This window comes from Lissotriton helveticus, chromosome 4_1 (genome assembly GCF_964261635.1).
Source record: "Lissotriton helveticus chromosome 4_1, aLisHel1.1, whole genome shotgun sequence".
NCBI classification, from domain to species: domain Eukaryota; kingdom Metazoa; phylum Chordata; class Amphibia; order Caudata; family Salamandridae; genus Lissotriton; species Lissotriton helveticus.
In genome coordinates, this window is record NC_136063.1 from 588,973,535 (window position 1) to 588,990,414 (window position 16,880).

The window sequence follows — 16,880 nt, forward strand, 5'->3', positions numbered from 1 at the left end:
TTTTCTCTCAATCCACCTTTTTATCTTTTTCCTTGTTACGCCACTCTTTTGATTTACCTGCTTCCTTCGCTCGTAGCTATCTTATACTAAAGGAAGCGATCATGTCTACTTATACCCAGCTTCTGCATTCTCACAATCTCTCTTCATCTCCTACTCCCGCCTCACAACTTCACTCTTTTCTGGCTGTTCATTCCAAGGCTTCCCTTATCTACGCATTCCTTCGCACCACGCCCTTGCCTCGTCCAAAGTCTAGGGTAGAGGAGCAATGGGAATGTGACTTTGCTACTTCTTGGCCTATTTCACTATGGGATAAATTATGGGTTAAAATTCGCAAATCCTCCAGATCTGCCACTTTAACTCAGACTCTATTTTTCATTTATAATAGACTCCTTTTTACACCACATTTGCTTCATAACAGATTATCCTCTGTTCCTGACCTCTGTTGGTCTTGCTCTACACCCACTGCTACTTTATTCCACATGCTTTTCTCCTGCACATTCATTCATGACTTCTGAAAGCGAATTTGGGCCCAAATTAATGACATTTTTCACACCCAAATCCCTTTTACTTTTATCCACATTTTTCTGGGTAGTCTCTCCCCATGTTGGGACCATGTCACTTTTGATGTACGGATAATTGATTTATTGATAGCGGTCGCATTCCAACAAATTACTGCTAATTGGAAAGATTTTACGAATATATCGATTAAAGCATGGTGGTATAACGTTTGTCATAATCATAGGTTGGATACTGCCTTTGTTTTTCCTCCTCATATGGCGATGAAACGCACTAATTTATGGCTCCCTATAACATTATACCTTGATGCCTCTGCTAAACATTCATTTCATTTATCACCTATTCAGCAAGAAGTCCCCAAACCTCCTTGATTGACCTTATAGTTCCTAATTATTTTCATGTATAACAGATTTTACTACTGTTTTCTAAGGTATATCTTCACCTGAATTTCATAACCAGTGTACTTTTTGTTTTGCTATTTATGCAATGTTTCTCTAGCTTATTTTGCTTCTTTTTTTTTGTATTGCTCATGTTTCTTGTATTGACACCTCTTTTTGCTCAATAAACTTTATTTGAACTTAAAAAAAAATATATTTGATGTGTAGGATTTAATAAATCAATATGTATACCTTACATTGATAACCTATTTTGTGTTTATTGGGATTTATTTTACAGCAATGCATTTCATTTACAAAAATCTAAATATGTGCGTGATAGCATGGATCCTGGTGACTTCGCGTTTGACAGAACTAGTTACAGTATACGGAGTGAGTACCCTTAAGGATTGTCAGGCATTTTGAAACAAAATGGTGCCTTCAGAAGAGATTAGCATCTAAGGACCCCTCACCTTTGCCCACCAGCTGGAGAGCATGAAGTAGGTGTTAACATTTTCTTCTCCGAATTGCTCTGCCACATAGAGCCCAAGTGAGCCGTACTTGTCATAAATATTCCTCTTTGCCACATCAGCCAGTATTGCATGAGCATTGTTGATCTCTTTGAATTTATCAGAAGCTTGTGGATTTTCCGGGTTCTTATCTGGATGATGTTTTAGTGCAAGTTTCCTAGAGGGAGAGGGAAAAAAGGATTGTTCTGTTAGAAAACACAGCGACATGGGTGAACGAGTGCATCTGTAGTTTCACCCGTTTTTAACATAATAATAACACCCATAATACTGAAATATCCTTTATTTTGCGTTTTTACAAAAACATTTTTTACATAGCAAATTTGCACGTCATTATTTTGTGCATTGTAATCACATTCAACTTTAAGCAAACAAGCATTTTCAAAACATAACTGAACACCCAAGGGTTTTTCCAAACTATTTATATGACCGATTGCCTGTCGCAAAGTGACCCAAAGCATTGTGTTGATTTTCATTACCGTTATGAAAAGCCGCAAGCACAGGACAAAATTGTGCTGCACTACGCAAGGGTATGTGCAACCCTTTAGTAGATACCCATTCAGATTTAAAAATAAGCTGGCAGTAGGATGCCACACCCAGCTTAATCACCTTACCTGACTGGTGCAAGGGGCATTTAAAATGTACCAGTGGAGACCTATTTATTGTGTAGTAATGTAAAAATGTAGATCAGTGTCAATTATTATCTGTAGTGGCCTTGTTGAGGTGTAGCATTTTATACGTTTCCTGTGTAAAAAGTATTCTACGCAAAAATGAAAACACTTTCAATAACTCGTTTTTTGAAAAAAATCTTCATATAGTAGCTTAATAAATTATATAAAGAAGGGTTTGTATTACTCCACATATAAACGGAAATTATCGATGAAGAAATGTTTTATATAGCTGGTCGGAATACAAACTCCATAATTATAGTCAGAGCAACTGGTTCCATTGACTGTTCTACATGTTCAAACGTCTCGGATTGGCTCGCCAGTAAGTGGCAAGTCTGTCTTAAGAGCACATAACATGAAACAATAATCGATGATAAGCACAGAGCAAGAAAAGTTGATGAGAAGTTTGAGAGCCTTGTTTGGCAAGGCCTTACCTAGTTTAGAAGAGCAAAAAACAAGAATTTGAATGAATAGAGGCAATGCAGTAGTCTACAAAGTCCTCTAAAGAGGGAGGGATACAGTTATGTCAATCAAGGTTCAAGAAAAAGCAGGAACAGAGCATACACAGTTTTTAATGTAAGCAGTGTGTACACTTTTACCATGCTAGGTCAGGTAGAAAACAGGATAAGTTGGAGCAATTCCCTTCATTATTTTCAAATTTTCCCTTAGGTGCCCTTACAAACAAATGTACTCATACACTCACACTTGTTGTTTCCCAGTCACAAGCGCACTTTCGCACACTCACACTTTCATGATCAGTGACCTGCACTCACAATTACTGAAGTAGAGTACCACTGATTTGAACTCCTGGTAAAGGTATGCTGCTTTTATAATGCAACAGGTACAGCTGCACCAGTGCCTCTGTTTCCTGGTGCAACTGTATCTGTTGCACCATTGATAAAGACCCTCTCAATCCTTCCCTCTCACAATCTCCCCCATTCACTCATTCTAACCCACTGACAGTGCTTTATACACTTCCTAGTTTTCCATTATTCATACTCACTCACTCATTAAGTCTTACTCTTTCATTCTCATTGACACTCTCAAGCACATTAACCTAACACACACACTCATAAAGCTCATTCTTTCTCAACAACTGTCAAACACATGTTCACTCACACACACACGCACACACGCACACACACACACACACACACAGAAATAACACTGATTCATTTTTTTCTTGTACTTACCTCTCCTACTTTGCTGACAACTTGGAGTTTCGATGGCAGCAGCAAAGCAGGTACCATCAAGCCATGATTCCTAACGAGAAGCCAGACAGAGCAATAGGGCCAGGTTTCAGTGGGGCGATCCACATCAAGACCTCTCCCAGCTTCTTGAAACGACTGAAAGCACAGTCCTGTTAAAAGCTGTGACAGTGCTAAGCGTCCTGCCCCTGGTGCTCTGTGTGGCCCTTGATTGGCCTCTGGATGCACTGATGTGTGCAATGACAGGCCCATTTTAGCAGATATACTGGGTGCCAGAGGCATGCACATTATGTCTGCTAAATAAACAGCATTGTGATTGTTTTAAGAGATCGTACTTAAACTACGCGACTCACATGCGCAATCCAGACATCCCACTACAGAGTGGTGTTTTTAAACAACACTCTGTAGCCCGGATCATCTCTCAACCCCTTCCTCCTTCTCCAATCATCAGGGAGCCTGGCCGAGAGGGCTGACCTACACACTACAGAAGTCATGTAAACACAAAAGTAATGTCTGCACCGCTAAATGAAGTTATTACAAGTGTAATAATTTAATTTAGCAGTGGCTACTTGGGTTCACAGGTGGCAGGCAGGGCTACACCCTGGGGCCCCTGAAAAGGAGCCGCTTTATCATTAGGAACATAGGGCGTTGTGCAAAAACACATGTAGTAATCCCTCCCTGGCTCACAACACATAGAGACTGAAGTTACTACTTCCTGCCAGCTCGAGGTTTAGCTGAATTTCTCTGTTTTACTTCCGGTAAAGATGTGGTGCACCACAGGCCAAACCAAAAAAGTAGAATGCTATAAAAGACATACCATATAAATATTGTTTATTTCATTTGGCTATGAAACCATTTCAACAATACACTAGTTAAAGAGAACAAACAGGAACAATGGCATTTTAAAAACGATTGGTTGGAGCTGCGTATAGTGCCAGCAGTTGAGTCATCTCCTTGTGTTTGCTTTGTTCGCTCTAAATGGGCAGGATATGCCCAGACATGGGTCCCTTGCTCACTTTGCCACTGGATTCAAGCTAGCTTGGCTGATGATGGCTGCTAGCTTGAAACCGGTCCCAGGATGCTTGTTTCCGGTCCAGGGAAGACATGGCATGGCAGTTCAGGCTGGACTGTTCCCATGAGGCAGAGGGTCAAGACTGATTTGCATATAGTTGTGTCTGAACTGGGTTGGCGAAGTGAGCTAAAGAACGATGATGAATTCAACCCATATCTGTGACTGGGGGTGAGTGTCCGAAAAGTTTCAGCGCTCCGTCCATCATCTCCTTGTGTTTGCTTTGTTCGCTCTAAGTGGGCAGGGTATGCCCAGACATGGGTCCCTTGCTCACTTTGCCACTGGATTCAAGCTAGCTTGGCTGATGATGGCTGTTAGCCTGAAACTGGTTCCAGGATGCTTGTTTCTGGTCCAGGGAAGACATGGCTTGGCAGTTCGGGCTGGACTGTTCCCATGAGGCACAGGGTCAAGACTGATTTGCATATAGCTGTGTCTGAACTGGGGTGGCGAAGTGAGCTAAAGAACGATGATGGATTCAACCCAGATCTGTGACTGGTGATGACTGTCTGAAAAGTTTCAGCGCTCCGTCCATCCTCTCTTTGTGTTTCCAATGGCACAAAGGGCATGTGTGTCCACTTTGTGTGCCCTGGGTCAGAATGGTCTTATAAAAGGAGCACCATATGCTTGTGCCCCACCTTCTGTAAAATGGATAGTGCTAGCATACACATGTAGCGTCAGTGCTATTTTTAGAAATGGGGTCTTTAGTTGGTAGTTGTTTGCACCCTGTCCAAGTAGGGACCCACACACTAGTCAGCGTAAGTGTAGTACACACTAAGTTTACCTACGCTCATCCTCAACGTTGGCCAGCTACAGGAGTCGCACGGACTTGGATGTATCCCTAAAGTCAAAGATGGTGCTAGGCACAGAGGAGGTGAGACGTTGCAAAGATCAATGATGTATCGGTTCCTTAGTGCTATGCGGGTCACTGGCACATTGGTGCCTGGGGACGATGTGTTGCTCAAAGGAGGTGAGCCGCCACTGTAGCAAAGTGATGCGTCAGTTCATGGAGGCGGTGCAGGGTTGTTGAGCTTCTAATACTCGGGGACGATGCAGGGTGCAGAGGAGACGATGAGTTGGTTGCTGGTGTGAGACCTCAGGTCCTAAAGGCAATGTGGCATCGAAGATGAGTCGATGTCACAGTACAGTGCCTAATTTCCAGAGGGGTAATGTCGAACCACCAGGCCGTAGGTGCTGCATCGGAGCAGTGCGTTATGGACTTCAATAAAGCAGTGCTTGAGACTCATGCAGCTGCAGTACTTTGGTGGGGCTGAGGCACCGTCAGGGCTGCAGTGTAAGTCATGGTCATTGCCTCACACCCTCAGCAAGCGGGGACCACAGCTTGAGTGCAGGAAGCGGCGAGTACGCATGGATGCACCAGTTCCAAAGTGACGTTTGGAATCGATGGATCGATTTCTTGGTTACAGCACCAGAATCACCTCCAAGGGTCCAGGACTGGGCTTGGCCCCACATGGCAGGTCAAGACTCACAGCAGAGGAGCCCAGCTGCTGGTTGCAAGATGCAGGTGAAGTATTTGATGGCCCTGAGACTTCCAACATGAGGCACGCCCAACTCAGTCCTCTCACTTCCAGGCAAGAAGCAGCAGACAGCAGGTCAACACAGCAAAGCAAGCAGCAAAGTGGCAGTCCCTCCTGGCAGTCCAACAGTTCTTCATCCTGGCAGAATTTCCTCAGTCCAGAAGTGTTTTCTCCCTGTTATGGTGTCAGAAGTCGGGTACGTATACCCATTTTGGCCTTTGAAGTAGGGAGACTTCGAAGAAAGGTCTTTGTAATGCACAAGACCCTGCCTTTCCTGGTGCTGGCTCCAGACACACTACAGGGAGATATGCAGTTTTTTGTGTGGAGACAGGCCATGTGCAAGTGTCAACCCCTTCCACAACTCTAGCCCAGAAAGACCCATCAGCCAGGTGATGGGCCATCAGGATATGCAGGGAACACCTCAGCTCCTTTTTTCGTGACTGTCTAGAGTGAATTCACAAAGCCCAACTGTCATCCAACCCAGACATGTGTTCTAGGGAGAGACTGAGGCACTGAATGGTTAAAGTAAGAACATGCTTACTTTCTGAAAGTGGCATTTTCAGACCTTCAATTTAAAAAACAACTTCACTAAAAGATGCGTTTTTAAATTGTGAATCTAAAAACACCAAACTCCAATTTTCTATCCGCTCCTATTTGGAAGATAATTGTGTAAAATGCTACAGGGCAGCTCCAATGCTAACCTATAGGAGAGATAGACCTTGCTGTAGTGAAAAGGGAATTTGGTGGCTTTTCCCTACCAGGACATGTAAAACTTAAAAACACATGTGCCACCTTTTAAATACACAACACCCATCTCCTGGGGCTCCCTAGGGCCATCCTTAGGTGTGCCTTACAAGTTATAACGGGGAATGTTTGGGACCAGAAAGTAGGTGTATTTGCCAGGTCGACATGGCAGTTACAAACTGCACACACAGGCGCTGCAGTGGCAGGCCTGAGACACTTTCGGAGGGCTAACCATGTGGGTAGCACAATCAGTGCTTTGCGCCCACTAGTAGCATTCGGTTTAGAGGCCCCGGGAATAGGTAGTGGACTGTACGAGGGACTTACTAGTAAACCAAATATGCCAATAATGAAGTAACCAAATGCTATTATCATGAGAGGGTGTTCCCTCATATGCATGGGTGCATGGCCCTATGTAAATGAGGGAATCTCTTTGCCTCTGTGCCACATTGTAGAGCACAGCGCAGACCCAAATAGACTCTAAGTAGGAGCTGTATCAATGCACTACAAAAAAAGTGGTACACTGTCGGTGCATCTCTTGAAGGCAGACTCTGGAGGGGGAAAAGGGGGTCACATGGACCCCCCAGATGCCCCTATACTGGTAGGGGCAGGCACCCACTGCAACCCCCTACAACTATCCCTGCAGGTGATCTCTCTCCCTTTTTCAAGTTGTAGGCAGCATGCCACCTGCACTGTAAAAACATGCAGCAGCTTTGAAGCAGCTGCTCCGTATTTCACTAATTGCCCTTCCCCTTGGGCACCACCCACCCCTGAGTCAGTACATTCACTGAAATAGGGCTTGAAAGGGGGGCTTGAAAGACGTGTCCTTCTTGTCACACCCTGTTTGTTTATATTGTTGAAATGGTAACTGTGGGTCAGTACAGATGTGGGTCCTCTAGAGGTGAGAGGGCACTTTTTCCAAATATTGACTCACAGTCTGCGTAAATTAAAATTTTAAGAAACCTGTTTAACATGAGTGGCACTGAAGATAGATTCAGTTGCTCACTTCTGTGACATGATATTTTGTATGCTGTTGTTCATGCAAATCAATCCCTTATTACATGGATTCAAGATATTGGCAGATTGTCTCTATTTCTGTTGGTTTTATGTGTTGAAACATTTTAATGTCTACATTTTTAAGACAGTGACAATAACAAAGCTTTGTCAGGGTTAATATAAGAACTAGAATGACCACCTTCTTATAAACAATTTTGGACACTGCTCCAGTCCTGAACTTTTGTGTGATCCCTAAAGCTTTCGGCACAATGTAGTCTTACTTGGCCTACAAATGAACTAGATAGCCAAAAACGCCTGAAAATAATGATTTGTAGGTGAAAATCTCAGATAAGAAACAGCATCCATAATGCCCTCGAGAGAAGTGGTCATCCCTAATAAGAAAAGCCACAAATGATACACAGCACTTTGTGAAAAATATGGAGAAATAACCTCACCCCAAAACTATGAGACGTGTGTCTTGTAAAATGTAAAATATATTAACTGTATGACAAATATATGCAAACGTGTGTGCATCAACTTCATCACAGCAAATAGCAAATATGATTAGTTACCTCTGATACACTGTTGAAAAGGAAGTGTTAGCCACTAGACACTATAAAATCATTTCCTAAAGTAATTGAAAAGTGAGGCGGATTTTGAATTTACCCCACCTCCATGTACTGCACAAGAAATATGGAAGTTGTGAATTGGTCCTTGACAATAGCCTGCATTGTGTCATGAAAAGTGTCATATCTTATTGCAAGAATGCCAAACTTTTGCATTTCAGTTTTCTTAATGAACCAATCATAGTGATCAAAACAACTTAGGCCCCACTTACTAGAACAGGTGCATATTCTTCCACCAACCACCCAGACACCTCCACTCCACAGGACTCTTCATCACACACATCCTAAGCATAAATAGAACCAGATCAGGAGGATGGGTGTTCCCTTTCATTGCTTCTAAACCATGGAACGGCCTCCCAGGCAACCGGGCAGTTAGGAATGCTGCCGAGCTGCTGCCAGATTTTACTGCAGTGGGGGCTGATTTAGTCCATGGAGACCTGCGTGAGCTTCGAAATACAGTCACGCTCACGCAGGTCCCCATTAACGAAATCAGCCCCCAGCTCAGCAGCATTCCTAACTGCCCGGTAGCCAGTCCGGCCCTGACACCACATCAGAGCCTCCTCCTCTCTTCTTGAATTATGCAAGATGCTGAAGATCTGGTGTTTCAATTAACCAACCTACCATAGGTAGGGCTAGGCACACACACCTGCGCAGCCCCAGAATACCCTTAAGGGTGATAGCGTGCTTTACAAATACACATAACATAACTGCATGTTTGAATCAAGGAAATGTTCGATCCTTCACCTGTTTTGGCGCTTGCCTGGCTCACAGTACAAAATCCCACAAGCATCCATTTGTTTAATTTTTTCGGTATAACTTCTGTCTCTTTTTTCTAAAACTACTAGCTGAAAGTAAACACTTGAAAGCTGCCATCCAGCTCGCTTCCTGAAATTCTCCTTGATTTCTGTCTCCATGGTACAATGTAATGCATGAAAAAGAGCCCACTCTAGCTGCATCTCTTATCCTGCCATATCCAATTAGGTATAACGTTTATATTTCAGTTCTGTTGCGGCAATCAACAACCTGTCTGAGATATCACACACAAGTGCTACACAACCTTCCTACTGTAGCCATCTGCAGAGCCCGGCCACACCATTCCATCTGTATCAGTCACAGTTGTATTCAAGGTAGTTCCTTTGTTAAGAGCACATGCCTGCTGGAGTGTGTGGAGTATGTCTGTCTGTCTAGGTGAATCTGTGTAAAAATGATGTACATTTCTCTCTCCCAATCCTATGGAAGATGAATGTTGTCACTGTTTGCTATTGCTTTGGCAATGTACTGTGTTTCTGTGTTGGAGCCTCCTCATTGTGTTTTATTCCAGTGGGTTGGTAGTTGTAGTTTATTTCATTGGGAAAAAAGGTCATGTTTGAATGCTAATAACCAACTATGGTGTGATATTTGCTAGAGTACTTTTTAGTAGTTCATTCCTAAAAGTGTGTCTATTGGTGTACCATGGTTGTATTTTTGGGATCTTGAAGTACACTTCACAGGACCTTGTCTTTGCGTGTTTGCTTCAAATATCTAGTTCTGCTTACGTTCGGTTGTTGTCGTATGGTGAAGTCTGTCTTTGCAAGTTCATGATAGTCTGAGACACTGTTTCATGGCTTTGCTCTATTGGATCTGACGTATTTTTTCACTATCATTTTTTTAAACGTTTTGAACATTTGAGGAAGCAGTGAAGTTAGAAGTGGAATGTGCTTTGGTCTGCAGACCGTCCTTCAAGAAAAGCTGTTCTTTGATCTTACCCAATTGTTTGTTATTTAATGGACACACTCCACAAATCTACCTCTTGTTTTCCTTAAAAATAACCAATAAACAATATTGGACTCTTTCCAAATGCCAGATGAAAAGAATGGATTCCTCAGGGCACTGGAAGAACATTTCCACAAAAACTTTATTAATACTGTCATCGAAAAAGTTAGACACTGTTTTTTGCCCACCCCGTAAATAATTTTCTACGATTTCTTCAGAACTGGAAACCTTCACATCAATGGCCAGACAGACTTGGGGCCGTTGGTGTGAGTGCATCAGACTGTATCATGTACTTTTTGCTGTACGGGACTGCAAAGGAAAGTCCTTGTGGTCCCTGAAAAGAAAAAAAGAAAATAAACCTCACACCCTGGGAAAAAAGCTTTCAGGGTGTCATGGCCGTTAGTACTTTACGTTGCTTTACAAAAACAAACTCCTTGGTTTTGTAAAACAAACAATTTTGCTGAGTTGCTGCATAAACATGACAGCTTCTCAGCAACTTTCAGTGCATTCAGAGGTGCTGAAATCTTTAAATATGGGGGACAGTACTCCACCAGGGTGGCAGAAGTAATGACCTCCGCCATTCTGGTATACACCAAAGTATAAATTAGGCTCATTATTTGGTGTGACGTTTTGTCAATATCAATAGAGGTAACTAGTTTCTTGATAGATTGCCTTAATGTACCTGCTTGTTGTCTCTGATGATTCACTTCCTTCTCTAGTTGAAATCTGAAAAAGCTTGTTTATGGTTCTGGCGAAAACATGCTTTCAAGGGCTGATGGCAATTGTTTGCATCACACACTGCGTCATTGAATTGAATATATGCGTGCGACAATTATACTTGTTGAATCTCTGAAGATTTAATGTCTAAATGCTTTTAAAGTGGTCCTTTTAGTGTCACCCACATCTTTGTATCAACAGCTCTTACTTGTTTCTGTAATCTTCAACAGCACTTACCAGTTTCTGTAACCTACTCTAGGAAATGAAGAGTTATTTTCTTCCCCATAATGAACTTACAGTTTACTTGTACTAAAGTAATATCTCAGCATTAGCGACCAAATATATTTATAACTGTGTGACATATTGAAGTACAAGTTAAGACTGCATCTACTTCTTCCGAGCAACAATCTTTCGGTCATTGGTCTCTCGATTGCCCTTTAGGCATGTTCATTAATATTTTCCATCAATTCTTTGATAAAATATGTAGATGTTAAATTGATCAGCAATTTTGAGGAGTTCGACAAAGATCACTATTTACCTTTTTTCATACAATATAACCAAGGTTAGAGGAAGACATTTTCCGGACTGTATCAACCCCATGTCTAGTGTAAAACTGTGGCCTTTTCAAAAGAAACATATTGACAAGCTGATGTAGAAACTTTGTTTCTTGTTGGACCATTACAGATTTCTTTCTTCAAGTTAGAAGACATTCATTACCTCAAGCCATTCCTTGACTCACCAACTAGCAAGCCAAGTTTGATATTTCCTTTGATTGTATTTATAACTTGGTGAAGGGATAACCTCTTCCTCACTTTAGATTTCTGACTCTCAAACTCACCAATCAACTTTGACATACAGGTTAACTTTGGAAGATCAACGTTGTTTAATGCTGTAGAATTAGACAATTGGTGATGGCGGCCTATTCAGACAACTTTCAACATAGACCTCTGTCACCTTATTTCAGGTGTATGTCTTAATAGCTGCTTTTATAAGTTTTGATTTTTTGGACTCCTTGTTTCTTTAAAAATATTTTTAGGGGGCGCTTGGATCTTCACACAAATGTTCAGTCCTGAAGATGTGATCACGGATATACTACAACAGAGACCGAAACATTCACACTTAATCCAACTTTACTTTTAGGTATTGCTAAATTCAGTTTCAGAGGTCTAGTTCCTATTTGCAGGAGAGACTCTATTTGAGAAGTGGGTATACATGCATTGATGACTAGAAACCTTCATGGCTCATAATCAAAATATCTGTTATAAATCCGATTGGATTTTATTCCTAGCCTCTCATTAGATTTAAGAACTTTCAGCAATGCCAATTTTGCCTCCCAACACCGACGACTATGACAGGAGTGCAGGGGCTTCCTTGGCCTCTGGGATGCTGTCTGGGTTGAATATACTCGCTAGTTTTGTAGTGAGTTGATTATGGATTTTTGCAACCCCTGCTAGTGAGGTAAGTGTGCCTTCTTCTGTTGTAGCTTTGTTTACACCCAGTAGGGAAGAGCTAACAACCACATATAGGGCAGCCATCATATCAGGGAATTGTTGCATTAGCAGCCAGCGTATTCTTCTCCTATTAGTTGTGAGTGTTAATCTATCATCTGGTGGTGAGTTAGCTGGGGATCCAGCTCGTGTGACCAGTAGCTCCAGAGTCAATCCATTATGGTTGCTGTTGTGCCTGGGAAGGACAGCAAGGTCTACAACCCTTGGCCATATCCTAGTTTCTACCAGGATGTAGTCTATCAAGGAAGTATGTCCCACCCTGTTAAAAGTGTGCATCTCATGGGAGTCCTATTTTGTACGCCCATTGCAAGCCCTTACTAGTAGTTCAGAGTGAGGGATTTGATCTTGAGGACCAGGTCCAAATGGGAGGAATATGCAGTTCTGGAATATCCAATAGCCTCTCTTCTTCACAGACAACATCGCCATGGGTGTCATCCAGGGCCTCAGATTGGCAATTAAATTCACCCCCATGACCAAATAGGCGCTGTCCATAATAGCGGAAAGAAGAGATGCCAATTGGTCCACTGTCAAGGATTCTTGACCTATTCTTACAGGACTAGAGTAAACATTAACCAATGCTATTTTGACCTTAGGGGTAAAAGTGATTAGAACGCACAGGATATATTTGGAGGGAAGCTCCATGCTCTTGGCCGTACATCCCAAGTTTGTACCTACCCATACACAAAGTCCACTGGATGGTATACCCCTTCTCCTAATAGTGTCGTCCGTTGAGAAGGTTGCAAAACCCAGCCAAAGCACGTCCTCCCTAGACCATGTTTCCTGGAAAAGACATAGGTCAAACGGGCCTACGAAAGACCCCCAGTCAGTGGAATTAACTAAGTTTACTCTTTAGACCAGCAACATTCCACGATAGTACCCTCAGGGATGTCAGTGCTTCCTGAGTGCCCAGGTTTACTATGTTAGGGGCAGTATTACAGGATGATATCACCCCTGAGGCTCTAAAGATTCGCTCTCCCTTGGTCCAGGTTGCGCACTTCTATTGCACGCGGCATTTGTTCTGGAACTTAGACCGGTTAGCCTACTGCCAGTTCTGGCTCCAGTAAGGTGGACGTGAAGGATGAATTGGAAACCTTTGTGGGACAGGCACTTGTTCGTTGGCCCTTCCCTGCCCCCTTCCTTGTTCGTGACTGCTCTTGAGGGCTCGATCTGTAGCTCCATTCTTCCCTCCCACAGCCCATGGACAAGCTGTGGACTACACAATCATGGATTGCGGCTTGCCCTCTCCATTGGTCTCCACTCAGAAGCTTTTGTTGAATCTAACTCAGGCTGGTCGGAGGGTCAATCTATCCCCTCCAGAACCCCAAACCTGCAGTCGCAGCTGCTCCCTGAATGCAGCAGTGAGGTGGGTGGGGGAAAAGGAGCAGGGGATTGGGTTAAAAAAAATCACTTACCTCCCGGACGCCGCTGTCTCTCCATTGTTCCTCTTCCTGGCTTCTTGGGAGAAACAGGAAGCAGGAAGCACCAGGCTCCCACGCTCCCCGCAGCCAATCAAAATGCTGCAATGCATTGCTGTGATTGGTATGAGTGCCATGACATGGTGCTCAGCCAGGGGCTGGAGGGGTGGGCATATTCTCCATGCAGGCTTTAATGCAGCCTGCATGGAGAACAGTGAAAGTGTGCATGACTGTTTTGTGCAGCTCTAGAGGGTTCACCAAACAGTCATTGCACACTTAGGAGCGATATACCACTCCTCCCCTGCTCTACAGCCTCACCCCCTCACGCAAACTGCTGCAGCAGGAGGGCAAAATAATACGATAATAACACTAGTTATTATCCTTTTATTTTTTTCCTTTCATTTGCTACTTCAATTTAGTGGGGCAGCGCTCCTCTGCTTTAGCGGAGGAGCCACCACTGCAAACCTGTTCGTTCTTGGTAATGTAAAGAGCAGGGGCCTAGGTGTCTGGTGTGAGAATCCAGCCTGATGTTAGATTTTGTTCAGGGTGCCAAATGTAGGGCTGTTTTGTTCCCTGGTTGGTGGTGCGTGTGGTGGCTTATAAAAATATCCAAGTGGGAAAGGCTTGATCGCTGTGCCCAGGTCTGGGTTGGGAGGATTCAATAGCAAGAGACTATAAACGGTTGTTGGGTTCCTAAAATTGATCACAACACAGACCCCTTGCCTATCTTTAGGTTAGTTTCCTACCCAATTGACCATGCGAGTCATGAGAATCTCCCCTGCTCTATCATATAGGAACTGCCTATATCTAGCTAGCCAATACAAACCTTTGTTTGTTAGTTCATTCTGGGTTTCTCTCTCACGTTTTTTTATATGGGGGACCCCTGCAAGGACAACAACATATGGGGATGAGACAGGAGGTAGGTTAATAGTGGGAAAAGATGCCCTGCCAACTCTTCCAGACTCAATGCCTTCTCCCTTCCCCCTCCCCTCTACCTCTAGCCTTGCTCGTAAGGATACAATTTCTTGATGGAGCTTCATTAGAGTAGCCCTGCCTTCCTGGTGTGCCCCCACAGTCATTATTGTTGGGGCTGCCGTCTTGAACACACAACATAGCAGTCTTTGGCACTTTAGTGGAGTAGAGGGTCGGTGTCCGGCAGATGGCATCAATTCCCCTTACTATGACCCCAGAGGTTCTACTGCTGGACTTATACTCCAGCTTTTCGCAGAGACTGTAACTTGATTCAGGCGTGCTACCAAGGGGGTGAGTTCTTCCTTCTGGATGATTTTGATCTGCTCTCGTTGATCCATTAGTAGGCTAGCGGCCCGTATGGGGTATTTATTGTCCACTTGTGTTCTGTCAATGGGGCTGAAGTCTAAATCATCTGGGCAGGGAGAGTTATCAAATACTCCAGCATTCGGCTTCCTGAGTCTAACTGCCCCTCGTGTTGTTTCTTTAGTCTTGTCAGACTCAGAGAGGCCTGCGGTACCAACCCCCTTCTGCAGATGCTCTTTGGGAGTGACTTTGGCGTGGCCGGCTTATTGGCTGGAAGGAGAATTGAGCTGATTACAGAGTGTAGCTGAAGGAGGGATTAGACCTATCGAAGAGTGTGTGGGTCAGGGGTTAGGGATAGCTGTCTTTCAGTTAGATTGATTTTGGTGGCCAGTACCCCATAGCCTTCTGCAGCATTCTATCAATTGATGTTGGTGGCAGGGAAGAAGTTAGTGTCTGTGCCTGTGGATTTTCTTGACAGACATGATTACCCATGATTGCTAAGCTGATAGCAAGTTGCCCAACGGCACGCCATTAGGCATTATGCAGGAAAAGCAGTTGGGGCAGCAAAAAAGGAAAACGAAGCAGAACAAGACAAACAAAGCCACACCACTGACCAGAATCTTCTCAAGCTGCTGTGGAAGGCAGCCGTATGGGGTCCCTGGCAGGCCAAGATATGAATCGCAGATGTAAAAGTCGTGGTCTAGCCCAACCTGGTCTGGCCGCGGATGGGTGCAGATGGGCCTGCTCTTGGCCCGGTCTTTGCCCGTGCCACACCCTCCAGTTGATTTATGGTGCTCCGGCACCGGTGCATTGCGTGTGGCCCAAGGGTTGCTGGGGAGTGTGGTCAAACTCCTCCCCAGCACAACACAGCGTGGCATGACTTTCTCCCCAGTCAAGAGCCAAGAGGCACACAGGAGCAGGTGAGGGTCTGTTACACTTTCCTGTGTAGAAACATTCCCGCATGAGCCTATGTTCCACCCCCTCCCCCAGTCTGTGAGAATTTGCACAGACTGTACCATGCTCCGGCTCCTGTTGGGGGAGGAGCAGTGGGAGCTGCCTGGGAAGGCGTCAGAGGACAAGGAGCTATTTCGCTCACAGACAAGAGGAGGGCTGTCTGCCCATGTCAGAACCAGGAAGGCGAGGGTGGAGGGAGGATTTTTCTGATGAGGGGAAAGAGGCAGCGCTGCTCAGCATGGCTGCTCAGCGAGAGCCTCAGTAGAGAGGGTGCCAGGCAGACAGAACGTGCACCCGCTGGAGGTGCGGCGTGTGCTTGGAGCCCTCCCTAAAAAGAACACAAGTGCCGCACTGGATAGAGTAGGAACTGCAGGGCTACCGGGATTATTATTTCCAGTTCTATTGGCTGAATTTTTGTGATTATGGTGTCATTTCCTTTAAGGTGGGCTTAATAATTTTGTGCCAAGCTACCAGAGGTCTAAGCATACGTTAATTTAGTGACTTTTGTGGTTCACCCTGACAAAATTTGTGTTCATTCTATGAGTGGGGCTTCCATCCCCATCAGCTAATAACCCAATTTTTACAGAGCTCTTCCAGGTAGAATTGCAGGCATCAAACTTCAGGCACACAGACATACTACTGACTTTCTCATAACCTTTAAACTGCTGCAAATGTATTTACGCATGTAAATCTGCAGTCTGCCTGATAATAGAAGAGTAAAATAATTAAATGAAAGAGGCGATGGAACAATAGTGCAGAGTCTACTACAACTAGCAGTGCTCCCCTCACAAGATCGCACATAAATAACAACATTCTGTATCCACTTCTCTTTATGGTTCTCCAAACCATACTTTAACTATCGGTGGGTGGGTTTCGATTTTTACAATATATCACTACTCTCATCATCAAAGAACCAAAAACATGACGGTGTTAGAGAAGTATACCAAACCCAGTGTGCAGTTGAACATTATCATCAGGGTGTCCTGGTTCACTTGAGGG

At 44.0% G+C, this 16,880-nt stretch overlaps 1 protein-coding gene across 2 annotated transcripts in view; it reads right to left on the minus strand.

Annotated features, from left to right (window-relative positions):
- Positions 1-16,880, minus strand: part of DNAJC5B (DnaJ heat shock protein family (Hsp40) member C5 beta) — a 530,315-nt gene that overhangs the window by 31,940 nt on the left and 481,495 nt on the right. For both annotated transcript variants that reach the window (XM_078687231.1, XM_078687232.1), the window contains one exon: positions 1,364-1,577. In XM_078687231.1, the coding sequence (XP_078543357.1) occupies positions 1,364-1,577 (214 nt within the window). The remainder of the gene's footprint in view (positions 1-1,363; positions 1,578-16,880) is intronic.